Below are 19,952 nucleotides of genomic sequence, written 5' to 3'. Positions count from 1 at the left end.
TACCTAATCCTAGTTTTCTGATTACTATGCAACTTTAGTGTCAGCAGATCTATAAGACTTCCACAGAAATGTTTGATGTTACACCCTGTTACCCTCCCTAAAATAAACTTGATTCATTCTGGGGCTGTAATGTATCATTCAACAAGAGTGTACTGAGAACACCATTGTGCCAGGAAGGAGTGTTTGTGATGTGATGATATTGATAGAGGCACATAAATTTTGCCAAGAAAAATTAACTCAGTAAAGAGCTAACTTCTACAAGGAGCTCATTTGATAATAACAAGGCAATAGACTTGTGACAAAGGTGTCTACCATTTTTACCTTGTACTATGCCAACAGCAACATTCCAATAGCATTATTCTTTGAAAACAACTTAGACACAGTGTAAATAAATGGTGTTTTATTAATGTTATTAAGCTTTTAGGTGCTATTAATACAAAATGAAAACAGTTTTAAAAACTGTTAACAGAAAAGAAAATTCATACAACACACAACTTACACAGTCTCCGTTAACTATTTTGGTACTTATCTGCCTTTTAGCTTCCTATGTTTCACACCTTCCCAACAGCACAGTGTAGAGATTCATTTCCAGCTAATACTGTGTGGCTGTTCACTGGGAGATGCATATGTGGGGAGTAACTAACTGCCTTTTGCCTTCTCCTCCCTTCCCGTGGGGTTATGTCAAGATTCCATTTTGCAGTTGAGACTTGCTGAAGACGGCAGGTATGAAGGCAGTAAGACAAGTGGTTGAGCTCGCTAACCAGTCTGAACTTAGCCCCAAGATATAAGAAATGTTCAACAGTTCAACCAGGCCTTGTCATTTCTCTTTGAACAGACTTATTAATCACCAAATCACTGACATGCTATGTATCTTGTACTGGACTGTTTCCTCATCTGGTAGTGAGACCACTGTCAAGGAAAGAATCTTAATTTTCACAGCCCATTATTATTTCCCTTAGAACAGGATACCAATATTCCTTTAAGATAATTTACAAACAGTGAGTGATTTCTAATAGCATTTTTTAAATGTATAATTATTTCATTTAAGTGAACAGTAGTAACTTGCATTCAGCGAATCATAAATAGCGTATGAATTGCTTTGGTCTTAGTTCAGTGAGGGACACTGACCCATACAGCAGAAAAATCACAAGTCTTGCAGCGCAGAAGAGGCCATTCAGCCCATCGTGCCTGTACAGGTTTTTCACATGAGCATCATTATCTACTGTCAATCTCCAGCTTTATCCCCAGATCTTTGCACATTATTTTATTCAAATAATTGTCCAATGCCCTCTTGCATGCCTCAATTGAACCTGCCTCCACCACTTATAGGCAGTGCATTCTATAACCCAATTAGTTGCTGAAGTTATTTCCTCATATAACCATTGCTTCTTTTGCATGTTATTTCAAATCTATGCCCTCTTGTTCCTGTTCCCTTTATGAGCGGCAACAGTTTCTCCTTATCTACTCTATTGAGCCTGCTCATGATTTGGAAACCTCTATGAGATCTTCTCTTAACCTTCTTCCTTCCAAGGAGAAAAGTCCCAACTTCTTCAATCTCTTCTCACAACTGAAGCTTCTCATCCTTGGAACCATTCTTGTAAATTTCATCTGTACTCTCTCCAATGCATTCAGATTCATGCTTTTCTTCAAACTCTAAGTAAATTCCTGTAGTATCTCTAAAACTGCAACAGTCCCACATTCATGTCTGCTAAAATTATGAAGTGCTTGAATCCACAGCGATCAAAGCCAAGGTGCTATCATGTCTGCCAAATTCATTTTGATTTAAGCCTGAAAGCAGCAACCATGAGGTGGTGAGAGATTCCAAATGAATGAGCAACTCAGCATAGCGGCACAAGTCTCTAGGCACACGAGTGAGCAGCTCAGAGCTGACACTGCTTGTTGGATGTTGAAATGGGAAGGTGCTGCATGAGGTGGTTGTGTAATGGTTGCCCCTATGTGTCATTTCAAGGCACCATGAATATAGACCATCTTCAGCTAATCGAACGGAAATTTCAGGTCACAGCTCAGCATTATAGCCCCTGGATGTGCTAACTCCTGGCTGTATAGTAATTACAGTTTTACCTGCAGAAGATTACAACCTGTGTATGGGGCTTAATCCAATGATCCAGACTGTCAGAAAACAGCACTTTAAGGTAGATTCCATGTAGGTATGTCAGAATGTGCAGGTGTAGATAGTAGTATCTTGACATGAATGGTCAATCATGGCTCACTAGCTGTAGCCAACCCTCGGCATTCAGGGACAGGACTTTTCTGAAGAAATTACTCAGGCCCTGATGACTTAGTGCTGTCATTCTGGGGATAGAGCCTCTGAACACATTAAATATTTGCCAAAGAGATGTATGTTCACCTGTACACGGGAACAGTGTGATCACCAGGATAGCAGAAGTCAAATATTTCAGTCCTTCATTTGCTTAGCTTTCTGTATCTTAACCAAACTGATACAGAAATCTTCCAAATATCCCATGTAGGGGTAATTGAAATGAAAATTCTTTTACAGCAATAACGGCCTGATTGCAAAATATTGAATTAAGTGTTTTTCATTACTTCCTCACTGATTTTAAGGAAGGGAATTTATCTTCAAATATTTGCTTTTTGCTCCTTGCTCTTTTGTACATAAAGAGAGGTTGATGTAGAGAGCTGGTCTGCAGGCAAATACTGCAGAGCACAATCCCAGAAAATAGTTGTGTCAACAGAAAAATGTCATATATTATCAACTGTTAACATTCTGTATCAGTAAATATTGTTAGTGAAACCCATCAGGTTCACTAATGTCCTTTCGGGAAGGCACCTTTAGCTGGTTTGATCCATATGTGAATTCAGACCCCCAGTAATGTGGTTGCCTCTTGACGTGCCTCATTAATCCTACTGACACTCTTAATTCAAGTGTGATTAGGGATGGGCAACAAATGCTGGCCTTCATAGCAATGCTTACATCCCATGAAAGAATTAAAAATGTATTTTGGGGAGGTGGGGTCTCCCATCATGTTTCACCACAGTGAACAGCCCATTTACAGACTAAAGAGATAAAAATAAACATTGCAGGAAAACTTAGCACAAAGATTGTCCTGTGACTAAAACTGGCTTCACTAATCTTTAATCATATGACTAATGACCTATCACAAATATTCTCAACCACATATTTATAACTGTAAAGGCAAATATATGAAAATGTTTTTTAATACAAAAACATTCTAAAAACTGCACAGAACTGAAGCTGTGAGTAATTCATTCTTGAAAGTCTCAGATATTAGGCAACAACTCTCTCTGGATTTTATGAATAACTGAAAGCAACGTACAAAAATAGGATGCGCTATAACTTGCAGTGTACACAAAAATTAAATGTTATGAAATTCAATAATGTTAAAAAAGGTTTGGAGGACTGTTTGATTGCTAGGTGTAGTTACCTCATAAATACTTAAAAATCAACTTGTTCACAACCTTGTTCAGAATTAGCAGGAGCAGTTCATTCTCTGCTGCTTTGAGGTCGGAATAGTTTGCTATCACAAGCAACATACAGTCTACAGGGCAGCCCACATGGGATGAACAGCGAACCCAGGTTAATTCCTGAGTGAGGAAGATATGGGTGACTTATAACTGGTCCCCACACAAGCAAAACATTGCAGGCATTCTGTTATTAATTACTATGTTTTCACCTGTAGAAAAGAAACAAGATTTGTTGTCCCTTTTTCCTGAAATGACTTGTTCCAACAGCTCCTGGCTTTATCGTGCAGATGATGCGGGGTTAAGTGCAGGCTCTCATTTCAGCTGGCTGAGTTCTCCTAGCGGAAAGCTGGATACATTTGTTTAGTTTATCAGGAGTCAGACAGGAAGCAGACCAGGAGATGAGAGACACCATGGATCCACACTGATCATAGTGAAAACGTTCAGAATGAATATCTTACAGAGCTCATTCATTCCTGCTCCTATAATATAGAGAACAACAAACTACCCAAATTTCATTCAGGCTGTCCAAACAACATTTACAGCATTACTTTGGGACAAATTCGGTCAATCTTTCACTGGATTTTCATCTGTGTGGGGAAAATGACTGCAGATACTGGAATCTAACTGGAAACAAAAAATGTTGGAGATCACAGAGCTCTGATGAAAAGTCATCTAGACTCAAGACATTAGCCTGATTTCTCTCCATCGATGCTGCCTGACCCGCAGTGATCTCCAGCATCTTTTGCTTTTAATGTGGGGAAAGCCTGGCCTTTCTGATGATCTGCAGAACATGAGATTAGACGGAAAGAATGTTCTAAAATTTTATGGGGTCATTAGAAATACACAAAGTTTGATGTTTATGACTGGTTTTGGGCAGAAAAGGTCAAAAGTCACATGATACCAGGCTATAGACCAACAGGTTTACTTCAAAACACAAACTCTCGTATTGCTGCTTCTTCGAAGATGGAGTGCTGCTCCTTCAACTAAACCCCCTGTAGGACTATAACCTGGTGTCATGTGACTTTTGACTTTGTTCAACCCAGTCCAACACTGGCACATCATGGCTTTAGTCAGAAAGGCAAGATTGAAAGTTTTATGCTACAGCAGAAGTGCACATTCTTCTAACTGCACGGCTAAGGGCAGAGATATCAGAGCAAATCAACAGGTTCAATTTTTCAGTTTGAAGCTTAAACCTGAGATGTCGACCCAAGCCATAAACATGGTTAAAAAAGTAACGGATGTCAGTGGTTTGAATCAGTATTTACGGTGCTAGAGTTTTGTGACTTATACAGAATTGAAAGTAGCTGGTGCAGCCCGTCACTCTGTAATACCTTCATTGTTTTTCCACAATAAACTCAGACACTGTAATTACAAACAAAATCACTGGAGCTTGAAGTGCCAAATGCTTGCACTCATTTTTAGAGTGTATTTTAGATTCTCTAACACCTCTAGAGAACATCATTTGAATTTTTCTCTGAAGACATACGGCAAGTAGCACAGGGCCTTCACAAACTCAGAAAGGTTAATGCTTCCTTTAAAATGAGAATACTGCTAGCGCCTAGTATATATCCTGCATTTTGGTAGAACCTCAGTGGATGAGGCAGAGAAAAGAGTTGAAAATCCATTCAGTTTGGTGGCTCTGCCAAGCTGCCTGTGTAACCACAACTCTGGGGGAAATTAGCAACATTAGATGCTGCAATGTCCTTTTACAAGGCAACACCACCCTCTGCTGTTCAATCGACAGAATGCCTATCAAGTGTTTTTAGCACAATAAAGAAAATCTAAGTATCAGGTCACCAATGTTCCTCTAAGTGAGTTAAAATAACATCGCTTTGTTCCCCTTCACTCTGTGTGTATAGCCAGAAGGTTCCTATCAGTATTAACCCAGTGTCTGACCAGTTATTACTTTGGTTGACGAATTTAATATTTTGCTTCACTGTTTGCCTTCTCAGCTGCAGGTGCTGGCTGCTTGCAGAGATTGTTTCCGTAAATCACTTCACAGTACCTCTCTCAAGTGCCGATATTAATATCAGGAGGGTTTTTACTACATGGGATATAGCAACACTGACTTGCTAATCCTGTTTAGGGATATTCACAGAACCAGGTCTCAGTCCGACTGCCTTAACCTTTTCCAACTCTGGAAACTGAAGCCAACTTTGGGTCCTTAGTGAATGTGATCCAGTTGATATCTACTAATTCAGCACACGCAGGCAATCAAACTGGGGCTTTCCTGTTAGGTCCACTGAATAAAATCCACCAGCATATCCTAATGGTATCCAAAATTCAACAATCTTACAGACCTCTCCCCTAACAGGAACCACACGGCCAATTTTTTTCTCTTCAAACCTCTTAATCATTCTGTCTACATTTAAAACTAACCTATTGAAATATATCCCAAAAAGCAAGGCTTTAAGCATAATTCCGAAATAAAATCAGCTTGAAATCTGGAATTAGACTTGAAAACATTTGATAAACTCAGCAGGTCTTGCAGCATCTGTGGAGAGAGAAACAGAGCTAATGGCGAGTCTCTGTAAACTTCACTGTTACCAGCCTCCAGCCACAAACACTTCAGCTGTCGCTCTGCTTCCTCTCATGGCTAATTTTGGATCCAATTTGCTATTTTCATGTTGGACGTAATGAGGAATTAACAAAGCACAGACGTAGGGGACCCTGTATTTCCTAGACCCTGCATTTCCCTTAATGGGCTTTGCATGTAAATTAATCAACTGGAAACACAGGGGTGATTTTTGTTGCTGGTTAATAGGTTTAAAAAAAATCACAGGTAATTTGATAATGAGAAAAACACATTGTTCTATGTAACAACATTTCTGGATTTGGAGAGAAAAACGCATAGAGGAAGCCATTTGATGCATCGTATCTAACCCAGCCCTCAGAATGAGAAAGTAATGAAAGTTAATTGAAACCTTTTAAGCTGGATAAATAACAGTGCAGAAAAACCTTCTTCACTACAGTCAGCATCAAAAAGAATCCACAATCCAAGCGTAATAGAAACTGAGACTTGGTGAGTGACGGATAACGATAGTGATAGAAAAAAGTACTTCAACAGGAACTTGACATCGCTGGTGATATTTCGAATACCTCTTCAAGTTACAGAAAACGGTACTTCATTTGTAACTAAAATTTGTGGTAATGAGAGTCCAAAGAACACTCTGGGCAATCTCCACTGTGCCTCCTCTGCATAAAATGGGAGAGGTTAGTGGAATAGAAAACTGTGGTCGCGGAATGAGAGGATTTCATTAATGCTTATTCTTCTCTGCCACCCAAAATAAATTCCACTCCCACTTGTACACTTCTTTCTGCCAAAGTTGAGATATTTAGCTGGATTTTGTTTCTTGAATACAGTGGACCATTTTTGGTATATTTTCCTAATTTTGTCTCTAACTTTTCCTGGAGCATTACTGATTGTGTGGCTTTCTAGGCAGTGGGAACCTATCTTAAGTAGTCAGTGAACGAGTCCAGCAGAATTCAGCAAGGTCAGCCCATCATGCTACTGATTGGCATCCCCTCAAGATCCGAGGTATTTTGGGGTTATAATGTCAACGGGAACAACTTTGGTTCATTCCAACTGATGTTCTTCCTTTTTTATAAGGGAACTATTCAAAGAATAAAAGCTTAATAAAAGTTGAGAAAGGAATCAGGTGAGAGAGCACAGAGTCAGAGAGGTGCTCCAGTCACCAACTTTCAGAGCTGGGTAGAGAGTCTCTGAGAATGACTGCTGCTGGAAAGTACATATCAAGCTTAGTTTGTTGCCTGATACACTGTAAAAGGAGATTATTCCAGCATCAAAATCCACAAACACTCCCACTTTAGAGGATATTCTGACAGCTAGGTCTGTGATATTACCATTATGTTGGGCTGAAACAGAGGTGGACCTTGATAAGTAACTCCACAGATTACTGTTACTCTCGGAGCATACAATCCACGACTTACTGCTCTCCCCCAACACACACTCTTTATCCCGGCCCTTTCGCTTTATGCTTCCGTAACATACACCAATTGCCCATTTGCCACGGACTCCAGCGATCTCCACCTCCCAGTAGGAACGGCCACCGTTGACTCCCTCGGAGCATAGCACCTGGCCCCAGGTGTCAAACCTCTTCCGGTTGGCAGGGTAGGGCTGTCTGTACTGGGTTCCAGTTGCAACCCTCTTATCGTCTGACAGAATGACACTGCGATGAGCGGTCTCCACATCCAGAGTCGGTGTCTGTCCATCTGTGAATAAAGCAATGTTAGAGAGGATCACAGCTCTGATCTGTGAACTTCATTCTTCATCAATGCTATTAACCGTCATGTTGAGGAGTAGGTACATCTCTTATGAAAGTGGGACTACAAAGTATGTGATGCTGGCATTATGGGCACCAGGCAGGCACAAGGGTGGGTCACTTAATAGCTGCCCAAATCATTAGGGGAAATATCTCAGTATATCCAATGGCATCAAAAGGCCCCAAATATGGAAAAGTATGCCAAATTAGGGTAGGGAGCAACTGAGCTCCTTCCCCAGAAAGAGGATGGGGTTTTTCTCAATACCTTGCGCAGCACGGTGGCTCAGTGGTTAGTACTGCTACCTCACAGCACCAGGGACCCAGGTTCGATTCCAGCCTCGGGTAACTGTCTGTGTGGAGTTTGGACATTCTCCCCATATCTGTGTGAGTTTCCTCCGAGTGCTCCAGTTTTCTCCCACAATCCAAAGATGTGCAGGGCAGGTGAATTGACTGTGCTAAACTGCCCGTAGTGCCCAGGGATGTGTAGGTAAGGGGCATTAATCAGAGTAAATGTAGAGTACTAGGGAAGGGGAATGGGTCTGGGTGGGTTACTCTTCGGAGGGTCGTTGTTGGGCAAAAGGGCCAGTTTCCACACTGTAGGGATTCTATGATCTTAGTAAAGGAATGAAAAGTAACTGTCAACCTCTTACACCTTCAGTTCCGAGTGAAATGCCAGGCCTGGATGCCCAGATGGCTCCCCGTGGATGCATACTCCCACTTCTTACAATGACCCAATGCCCCCCGACCCCGGCCAACTCCAGCTTTGGCAATGCCACATCCTACACCTGTTTGGGCTTCTCCCGCAAAGGCCCCAGTAGAAACCTCAGAGAAAGGCCGGCTCCTAGCTTCAATTGCAACCCATTACTAGTGTAGCCAGTTTCACAGCTAGACTGGAATGGAGATGCAGTGGCCCTGAGGTCTTCAATGCAGTGGACTATGTCAGGTGAATTGTCTCAATTTTAAATGCATCCAGACTTTTACAGGAAAGCCACGATGCAAAGCAGATAAGTGGCACAGTGCAGTACACAAGGTGAGCAGGGATGTACTTACACACATTCGCCATTATGTCGCGATCCCTCTCGAGCTGGGAGACCACTTCATACTGTTTCTGTACCCAGTTGATCTTATCTGCTGTTATTTTGTTGACATCAGGTGGAGGTGGCTGTGGGGCTAGTGGTTCAGATGCTTCTTTTATTCTAAAGAACAAGTGTAGGCGACATTAAAATGCATTCAGTGGGCAATGTAAAAAGATGAAGGAGATCTACTGAACAGAATATGAGGAATTCTTCTGGAAAGTGAGCCAATTGCAATTATTGGCAGGCTGGCAGATGTCATGAGCTGACACATTTTAAATGTAAGGCTCCACAATAAAGAAAAAGCCAACCTGCAGCTAAGGCTGGAGTTCAAAACAGAGCTCCTCCAATATCTGCAATACAACTACGCAAACAAACCTGAAACTGAAATATTAAAATATTCAACTGACAAATTCAAGACAGGAACTATTCTTAAAAGATCCGTCCCAAATTTGGAATGGTTAGCAGTGGGAAAGAATGAGGAATCGGGAGATGAAATCTTCTTCTACTTCACTGCTTCAACCTCCAATTCCCTCCTCCTGCCCCTCTCAGGAGTATCATTGCTGCTCCCGGTAAAAGCACAGCAGGTCAGGCAGCACCTGAGGAGCAAGTACTGATGAAGGGTTAAGCCCAAAAATGTTGACTCTTCCTGCTCCTCAGATGCTGCCTGACCTGCTGTGCTTTTCCCAGCGCCACACTTTATTGACTCTGACTTCTCCAGCAATCTGCAGTCCTCACTATCTCTTCACTGCTGCTCCTTCCATGTTTGCCATTTGCAAACTCAGCTAAGGCATTCAGTGGATGTGTAGGTCCAGTCTTTGCTCCAGTGACCTTTGGAAGTTCTTTTCAGCAAAATCCTGAAGGCAAGTGTGAAAGTAAAGCTGGTAAAGTCTTTTGATGTCTTAGCCAATACCATCAGGAAACAGAGTCAAGGGATCTGTTGGAAATCAGATTCTAATCTTCAGTAAGGCAGGTAATTGCAATACAGGAAAAGCACTTATGAGGCCAAATATACAAACCTCCAGTGCAAATCACATTGGGAAGTTATTGCTACACCAAAAAGTTATGTAACTAAATGGTTCCAAATGAATATAGAGTGTGCATTCCTGACATAAGATATGGGGACCACTTACAAAATGACATACAATACAAAAACAGAGAGAATATTGGGAAGGCCTCGAATTTGTAAAAGGCTAATCAAACATACATTAAGGTACTTGATTAATGAAGTGACTATGTGCACACTCTAGATGACTAAACACACGTTCATGTCTGGGTTAATGGTGCAATCCCAAACACTCAGAGGTCAAATGGTACTGTGTTCAGCAGAGAGAAATGTTCCAAATGACCACCCATTTCCTGTTTGATGGTCTTGCTTAATGGGGTAAATTTTAGACTTCTCCAGGTGCTCAGTAAATGGAGTGCTTATGCATTCACTCAGATCCATGGATAATGTTCCGAATGTAAACTCAATTACTCAGTTTATGAATTATTTATATGTGCAATCAGTTACTTATTTAATGGATCATTTATACACACTCAGTTTCTCATTTAATGGACTATTTATAGTTATGCACAATTATTTATTGGCACAGCAGATAGCGAGAAGCAGCAAGGCTAAATCTGACAGTGTGACTGCTTCATCACAGTCACAGATATTTTCCAGATGCAGAACAGTTACAGATGACTGCCAGAATTTCCTGTTCCACATTCTCCATGGCACAATCACCATCATTTCCATTTCAATGAATGTGAGTAAAACAACACGTTAGCAAGTGCACAAACGGTGATCCCCAGCATACATCCCGTTTGCCAATTGGGAAGTTCCAATGTTTTAACAGGTGTTCAAAACACTTCAGAAAGAATCTATTTGCTTAACAGAGACTATAATGAATACTTTATATAATCAGAGGAGATTTATATTCAGTTATTTATTAATGAAATAAAGAATTTGCATTTAGATTGTGCTTATTGTATTAATGCCTCATTGTAGCTTGTAGCCAATAAATTACTTTGAGATGCAATTGGCATTGTCAGATGGAAAACTACAGCAGTCAAATTGTACACAACAAGCTCCTATTAACAGTGATCAGATAAACCACAACTTAATCAATTTAATGAGGTTGGTTAGGGACAAATATTAGCCAGAGCATGATAGAAACGCACTTGTCCTCTTTATATCAAACCATTACACTCTCATATCCACCTTACTGGCAGCTCGTTAAAAATCTAGATTAGATTAGATTAGATTACTTACAGTGTGGAAATAGGCCCTTCGGCCCGACAAGTCCACACCGACCCGCCGAAGCGCAACCCACCCATACCCCTACATTTACCCCTTACCTAACACTACGGGCAATTTAGCATGACCAATTCACCTGACCGCACACCTTTGGACTGTGGGAGGAAACCGGAGCACCTGGAGGAAACCCACGCAGACACGGGGAGAATGTGCAAACTCCACACAGTCAGTCGCCTGAGTCGGGAATTGAACCCGGGTCTCCGGCGCTGTGAGGCAGCAGTGCTAACCACTGTGCCACCGTGCTGCCCACAAAGGACAGTTTATAAACAATGCGGCACTTTGTAGGGACTGTGCTGAAATGTGAACATTGAGCTAACTCCCAACACCTGATTCAACAACAATAAAAATTTCCCATTTATTTTGCATCTTTCCCATTGACAAAATGTTAAGTCAATCCAGAATTTAGAATGTGGTCACTGAGCTAAACTGATGGCACTGTTTAGAAAAACTAACACATGACGTAGTACATTAATGAACAAAAATGCCTAAATTTAAAAACAAAGTGATCATTTTGTTGTCTACACAGTGAAGATTTATATAGAATGAATCAATTTGAGTGAATTATAAGTGAATTTCCCTTACCTCAATGCCATTGAATTAAATCCCTGAAATAATGAGATAAAATGATTAATGTTTAAAATCACTAAAATAAATAAACATATCAGATATACATTCATCCTGTGCATTAAAAGCATTACTGTAAAATATACATAACTAAATTAATTGAAATTCTATAAGAAAATTAATCATAATTTCTTGTCGATCTCTCAGAAAATAAAGTAAACTTTATCCCATTGCTACCTGCTGTTTGTGAAACATAAACAACTATATGAACCAATTACAGCAGAATGCGATTAACAAGCAACAAAGACATTTTTGACCCATACATGAACTTCCTCTCTGCTACTGTCATGACTACTGATTGGAAATCAAGGATTCATCAAGGCCTGAAAAAAATAGACAAGGGTTCAGAATGTATGGTATCTTGAATTGAGGATTACCTGATCAGCCATGACCTCACTGAATGGAAGAACAGACTTGATGGGCTGAATGGCCTACTTCTAGTCCTTCCTTTTTTTTAGATTAGATTCCCTACAGTGTGGAAATAGACCCTTTGGCCCAACCAATCCACACCGACCCTCCGAAGAATAACCCACCCAGACCCCTTTCCCTCTGACGAATGCACCTCACACTATGGGCAATTTAGTATGGCCAATTCGCCTGACCTGCACATCTTTGGACTGTGGGAGGAAACTGGGGCAACCGGAGGAAACCGACACAGACACGGAGAATGTGCAAACTCCACACAGACAGTCACCCAAGGCTGGAATTGGACCCTTATGTGAGATAAGATTGTGTTTAGGAATACAGTAACTTCAGCTGCGTTGCCACTTCATGAGCTATTGGTGTGGTTGATCCTTTACATCAAATTCCAAAATTCTCTATAATCACCAATGAGAGCTTTGTCTCAACTGGGAGGACATGTCAGTTATAAGGTTGTAAATTCAAGTCTCTTTAATAGACAGCGCCACAGTTCTCGGGGATGTTCTGTCCCACTGAAATGAATGTCACAGCACTGCTGGCAGCTCAGTGGTATATAGATGGCCTGGCAGTCCTTGACGTTGTTTTCATAAAGTCTCATAGTGTCAGGTGAAATATGAGTAAGGAAACCTCCTGCTGACTACCACTCACAGCAATCCCCACCCTTCCTCCATTCACCAACCGCCCTAATGAATCAGCAACTCTCAATATTGAACACCAGTTGAAGGAAGCACCAAGGGCGTAAAAAGCATCCTGAGTGGGTGTCTATGTATTAATGTCTATGACAAAGAAGTATCCAGCAGTACTACTACTGACCGAGCTGGTCAAGTCTTAAAGAACATAACTACTAGACAGCAGGTCAACAGGACAGTGACTCCTGGTTAATGGTTATCTTTCAATCAACATCAGTAAGTGAGATAATCTGATCTCTATCACACTGCAGTTTGTAGGAGCTAGCTATGCACAAATCAGCCACCATATTTTCTACATTCCAATCCAATCACAAATACACTTCAAAAGTGCTTCTTGCCTGAAAGTACTTTGGAGTGTTTTAATGTCAAGAAAGTCACTAAAAGGTACAAGTTCACTTTTTCTTATTTCTTCTTATTATATTTTTCCTCAGGTAGCTTTTGTATTGCTTTTTAAACAATACATTGGTTTTGTGTTTGTAACCTTCTGGAGGAGGTCGTTCATATTTTTCCCACAAAAAAATGATCATGGGTATTGTTTGCTAAAATAATTTAGGTTCCCATTTCAATCTGTGAAATCATATCTCTTGCTTTGTATTCCCCTTCCAGAGGGGATGCATTCCCGGTTGGTCTTCTATATTTTATTCTCCGTAAACAAGAGGCCATTCTTAAGCTCATAACTTGCAGCTGGTTCCATTGCCCCACCAGTCCCTGCGCTCACTGACCAACACTGACTACTACTCAAACAAGGTGATAATTTTAAAATTCTCATCCTTGTTTTCATATCTCTCAAGGACCTTATTTCTCCCTATCTCTGTAACTTCCTCCAGCCCCATCACTCTGTGTTCCTTTAGTTTTGGCAATTTGTGCATCCTGAATTTTAAGTGCTCCATCATTGGTGGTCATGTTGTTGGTTGCTAAGGCCCCATGCTGTGGAAAATCCTATCTATACCTCTCCGCCTCTCAACTTGCTTTACTCTTTTAAAGCTGTCCTTAAAACCTACCTTCTGACCACGATTCTGGTCATCTGACCTAATGTCTCCTTCCGTGCTCAGTGTCATTCTTTATAAGACTTCACAATATAAGCTGTTGTTGTTGAAGTTATAAACCATTTCTTGATGTCCCCACTGATCTGCAAACCAAACCTCTGTCCCACGACTCTCAAACTCCATAAGTTCTCAGCAACGAGGTTGTTGTATAAAATGTTTGGTTCTGTAAGGGTTAAAAGCTGAGGCGTGCATTAAGCTCTACCCAACATGTTTGAAGGCTTGGATAGGAGAACGACTCTGGACCTCAAGAAGATAGACTAACCATCATATTCTTAGTAACAAGGGATATCCTGTTAAAGAGAAGACACTCATCTCTTTAGGTTTTTTTTCTCAACAATGCTGGACAAGCTGGCCCTGATGATCCCAATCTCAAATGAGGATGGTGCAGCAAAGTTACAAACAGTCCAGTGAGCCCATACAACATGGCAAGCTATGGTGAGATTCAGACATGACATGGTGCCATTGTTGGGCAATGCTTAGTCTAACAACAGACCGTATTAGATTTAATGGCCCCTCTCTAATTCTCAAAAACCTCAACACCTCCTCTCTCTTCTCCAATACTCAAACCATATGACTCATATCTACCCAATCCCTACTCTCCTACAACATGAAACATTTAGATTAGACTACTTACAGCGTGGAAACAGGCCCTTCGGCCCAACAAGTCCACACCGACCCTCCAAAGAGCAACCCACCCAGACCCATTCCCCTACCTTTACCCCTTCATCTAACACTACGGGCAATTTCGCATGACCAATTCACCTAACCTGTACATTTTTGGACTGTGGAAGGAAACCGGAGCACCTGGAGGAGAAGACACGGGGAGAACATGCCAACTCCACACAGACAGTTGCCTGAGGCGGGAATTGAACCCGGGTATCTGGCGCTGTGAGGCAGCAGTGCTAACCACAGTGACACCGTGCCGCCCATTTCTTCTCCATTTCAGACATTGGCTTTTAAAAAAAGGATTAAGAATTCCCTGCTTTTCCTTTATTTATTGGAGTCATGTTGGCATCATTAGCAAGGCCAACATCTGCTTCTCATCCCTAATTGCCCTTGAACTGAATGACAGGCCCAGCCACTTCAGAGGGCAGTTAAGAGTCAAGCACAGTCACATGCAGGTCAGGCAGGTTAAGGATGGCAGATTTCCTTCCCACACTAGTGAACCAGATGAGCTTTTACAATCATCATTGATCGCATCATGGGCATCATTCCTGAGACAAGATTTCAAATCCTGAATTCTTTTTTCAATCAACTGAATTTAAATTCCACCAGCAGCCATGCTGAGATTTGAACTCATATCCCCTGAGCCCCTGGAATGCTAGAATAGTGACATTTACTCCATCACTATCCCCACCATTCAGTGTTTTAAAATAATCTGCTCAATGGAAAAGATAGCAGCATAGACCACATTACCTGTATAAAAATCAGCTTTTCATTCTTGGTTAAAAGGTCACTGAAATCAGACAAATTCTTCTCAAAGTCTTCCATTTTGTTTTCCAGTTCAAGTATCCGTGCATCAATTTCCCCGGTCACATGCCTCTGAACCCTGTCCAGATATTTACATGCTTCTTTCTCTTCATTCTCAAAATACTTCCGCACTGCATTACACTTCTCCTGAATCTGGAGTTTGGTCTCTCTGATCAGAGTCTATGGAGTGGAAATACACCATAGGTCACTTGACAGCACGTAACTTTTCTGACTGAATTTGTGCATAAACATTATCCAGACTGTGCTTACGAGAGCATGTTCCTTACATGTACTGCAATCAAATAGGTTTTTGAATTGGAGAAGAAATTGCGGATACCAAATTTTGCAGTGGGTATCTCTTTGGGCTGAATTTAGAGGAGCCTGCCAGGAGTGGCATGTTGGGGGTAGTTGGTGAGCAGGTGTACCCACCTGCAATTCTTAGCATTGGGAAAACAGTCCCCAGTTAAGTCACAGTGCAGGAATCCTACTCACTGGCAGCAGGATACCAGCAAGGTTCATAAACTGCTTAAAGCCCAATTATCATTGAAATACACAAGGGTTTATGCTGTCCAGACAAGCAAGGTGGCGGTGATGATGGTGGGGGTTGGAGGGAGGAGAGGTGGAGAGCTGAAGCCAACCCTTTGTCCTTGACTCCTTCTCCACTCTCTCTGCCCTGTCCATCCTGCCTCACTCACCTCACTCCATGGATCTACTGTCGACCCTCAGGACAGGTCTTGGAATATGGTTGGCAGCAGCTGCTGATAATGGACAGTTGCCAACCTCTGATGGTACAAGGTCTGATGGGATTGTCCACAACTCTGTGCAGGCCTGGCACTATCCAATCATGGGCCTGATTCTGTTTAAACTGCACAAAGAGAAGCAATGCAGTGCTCCTACCAATTATCCCAGCCAGCAGGGGCAGCATCACTGCAACATACCCCTGTCCCTCATGTTGGACCTCAATCCAACTGGAGCCAGATGCATTTATTTGTTCCAAAGTTTAGCTAAACTCAAGTGAAGAGTAGCAGTGAGACAACTTTTACATGTGCATTTATAGCATTGCAAAGGGTGTTAATCCCTCCAAAAATAGAGAAATAAAAAATCTTTGCTAACATGAGGGATGAGAGTTATGAACCTGTTACAGTCACATAAAACCCCATTGTCAATTCTCTGACTGTAATGATCAGCAAGGCAATCAGAGGCATCAGCAGTGCCCACTGCTAGGTTTATCTTCCTGCAGGAGGGAAAGGAGAAGGCAGGCTGGGAGCAGAGAGGATGTAGAAGGTGTACAATTCCCATCAGAACCCACTTCAGGCTTCTACCACAGAAACCACACAGGCATGATGGAGTAGGTGTCTCTAGGAAGGCTCAGCCGCCCAATGTGCTGGGGTGGAGGAAGGAGGGGGAGATTACAGTGATAGGGAGTGGTGTGACCTGGGCTCTGGGCCTGTGGTTTCTGTCCCTTTTATTATACCATCTTGCCCAGAAGCCTAGCAGGGACACTTGATCATCTGCATTGCTTCTCCAGTAGCAATAAAAATTGCCCCTTCTCTCAAGTGTCACAGGGCATCTACAGGCAACAGTGCTGGATATTCTGATATGTACATTTTCATTAAAAGATGGATGAAACTTTGCTTGTCCCACCTATGCACTGCCATATCCTTCAGAAGTACATTTTTATTAAACTTTCTATCACCTGAACATGTTTTTGCGTTTTACTTTATAGGAATATTCAGACACTGCTGTTTAACTTATGCAATTTTCTTCATTCACTTGCTGGTCAGTCCATGTACAGGACTCCTGTAACCAATGCTCAGAATACCTGGGCAGTTTGAGTTCCCAGCTTACCTCTTTCTCATATCCACATTACCATCGTTATGCATTCTATTAAACTGTTTACGGATGCTTTTAATACTGCATCAATGAAATAGGATTCTCTTTAACATGAACCATTCCCCAGTACAAGCATCCACACAACAGACTGCTGTAACCACAGATGGGAGATTTCCATCGCAAAACTACCTCATTAACTATTTTGAGAAGTGTCAAAGGATCATTGAAATATATGGTTCGATTGTCCATATTTCCACTAATTACTTTTCTCTTGCAGAAATTCGACTTATCAATTTTACAGATTTCACTTTTTAAATCAAACTCCCTGCAATTTTCATGACAAACAATTCTGGTGCCGCTCATAAGTTTAACTCCCTGTGCGACTTGTGTTGTATTAGATCCAACAGTGCTCAAAGATGGGAAATTTTACTCTCCACTGAATCAATGTTCTATCTGACCCAAAAATATTTGGTGGAACTGTAGAGATTGAGTTTAACTTTGTCTTTGCACTTGACAATGCATTACTTATCTTGAAATTTAAAATAACTCATATCCAACATAGAAGTGCCGGACAGTGACACTAGGTACAAAGTCCTAGAACTGAAAATCCTCATTTGATAATCAGCACGTCCTAACTAAACATAAGCCAATGTGAACGAAACATGCCTTGTCGGTTTTGGTGATGATGATAACCATGTTAGTCATTCCAGGGGAAGGTATCAGTTCTTGTGTCATTCAAACTAACCTGGGTACTTTCCTTCTGTGTTTGAAGATGGTCAAGGGCAGCTTGGATTGAGGTTGTATTTGTTCGGACTTTTTCGATTTGCTGCTGCAAGTGGTCCTTGAAATAAATCAAACAGTTACTTCCATGAGGCAACTGAAACAGAAGGAGAGATTCTAAACAGAAAAAGATATCAGTGATACTGAATGCAGACACAGAGACAGCCAAGTAAGACAGATGAAGTGAGAGAGAGAGAGAAAGAATGAGTGAGCGAGAGAGAGAGAATGAGAGAAATGAAGACAGACAAATTGAGGAAGCAAAATGGTGTAACCAACTAGAGATATAATTAAACCAATAGACAAAGCAACAATGAGATGCATATTGAGTTATGGAGAGATGAAAATTGAAGAGATAAGATTTGAAAGGAGCAGCAGTTCCATACAATGTTAACTATGTCATCACAAAATGATAGCTCTCATCAGCAAGGTGGTGACTCTGACCACTACAATTCTGGTCAAATTCATTACAACCCAAAAAATAACTGTTAATCTTCTGATAGTTCACGAGCTGGTCGTCACCGAGGAATAAAACCCGGGAAAAATTTATATTTCATGAACTTTTAAAAAATCATTCAAGGTATTTGGCTGTCGATAGCTAAGTCAGGATTTATTTCCGTTCCTAATTTCTCCAGAGAAGGTGATGGCGAGCTAATATTCTTGAACCACCGCAGTCCATGGGGTGTTTCTGTTAAAGAGGGAGTTCCAGAATTTTGATCCAGTCACACTAAAGGACAATGATACAATTCCAAGTCAAGGTGGTGCGTGACTTGGATGGGAACTTACAGATGGTGTTCCCATGTATTTGTTGTACTAGTTGGTGGGGGTTAGGGGTTTTGGAATGTGCTGTCAGAAGAGCCTTCGTGAGTTACTATAACGTATGCTGAAGATAGCACACATTGTTGCTGTTGTTCATGGTGCTCAAGGAAGTGAATGTTGACGGGTCAAGTCAAGTGCTTCGTCCTAGATGGTGTCAAGCTTCTTAAATGTTGTTGGAGTTATACTCATCTGGATAAGTGGCCAATATTCAATCATACTTCTGATTTGTGCCTTCTACATGGTGGACAAAATTTGAGGAGATAGCAGGTGAGCTACTGGCCATACAATCCCTAGTCTCTGACCTGCTGTTGTAGCAACAGTAGTGATATGGCCGGTAAATCTGTCCAATTAGTGCTAACGTTTATCCCAGCATCACCAGCTCACCACCACTGCTGACAGATCTTCATCCATGCATGCACATGTTTTGTAGAGCTCACCAATATGCGCTTGGATGGGTGCTGATGTCATCCACACGTGTGCAGATACGTACTAAAGGTCCTGTTGTGACTGACGGACAGCACAGGGGTTACCTGTACATGGTGCTGGCTCCAGCCATTATACTATTGGGTCACATACTCTGCTATTAGTTTGCTCTGCTGCTGGCACTTTTTTAGTGGCAATTTTAATTAATTAGCTCTTTATTCAAATTATTGGTTTATTGTCTTGGAATTGTTTCTCTCTGAAATGCATGGTTACAGTTGTGCCAAATGCTATCTTTACATTTTACATTTAAAATGCCAGCCACCAAAGTTCTAAATTGGAGAAAGGCCAATTGTGACGATATTTTGATTCCTGATGAAGGGCTTATGCTCGAAAGTTTCCTGATGAAGGGCTTATGCTCGAAACGTCGAATTCTCTATTCCTGAGATGCTGCCTAACCTGCTGTGCTTTGACCAGCAACACATTTGCAGCTGTGATCTCCAGCATCTGCAGACCTCATTTTTTACTCGAAGAACTTTCGAAAGCTGATTGGAGGCAGATGTTCGCAGGTAAAGGGACGGCTAGAAAATGGGAAGCCTTCAGAAATGAGATAACAAGAATCCAGAGAAAGTATATTCCTGTCAGGGTGAAAGGGAAGGCTGGTAGGTATAGGGAACACTGGATGACTAAAGAAATTGAGGGTTTGATTAAGAAAAAGAAGGAAGCATATG

The 19,952-nt window shown here is 41.4% G+C and overlaps 1 protein-coding gene across 1 annotated transcript in view; it reads right to left on the bottom strand.

Annotated features, from left to right (window-relative positions):
• Positions 1 to 383: 383 nt before the first annotated feature.
• Positions 384 to 19,952, bottom strand: part of LOC132828863 (E3 ubiquitin-protein ligase TRIM62-like) — a 28,181-nt gene continuing 8,612 nt past the window's right edge. The window contains exons 2-6 of the mRNA XM_060846033.1: positions 17,951 to 18,046; positions 15,319 to 15,552; positions 11,706 to 11,728; positions 8,799 to 8,944; positions 384 to 7,698 (exon numbers count right to left, since the gene is read on the bottom strand). Coding sequence (XP_060702016.1) covers positions 7,121 to 7,698; positions 8,799 to 8,944; positions 11,706 to 11,728; positions 15,319 to 15,552; positions 17,951 to 18,046 — 1,077 coding nt within the window. The 3' untranslated portion in view covers positions 384 to 7,120. The remainder of the gene's footprint in view (positions 7,699 to 8,798; positions 8,945 to 11,705; positions 11,729 to 15,318; positions 15,553 to 17,950; positions 18,047 to 19,952) is intronic.

This window comes from Hemiscyllium ocellatum, chromosome 28 (assembly GCF_020745735.1).
Source record: "Hemiscyllium ocellatum isolate sHemOce1 chromosome 28, sHemOce1.pat.X.cur, whole genome shotgun sequence".
Lineage (NCBI taxonomy): Eukaryota > Metazoa > Chordata > Chondrichthyes > Orectolobiformes > Hemiscylliidae > Hemiscyllium > Hemiscyllium ocellatum.
The sequence above is the reverse complement of the archived record's forward strand: the minus strand, read 5'-3'. Positions and strand labels throughout refer to the sequence as shown.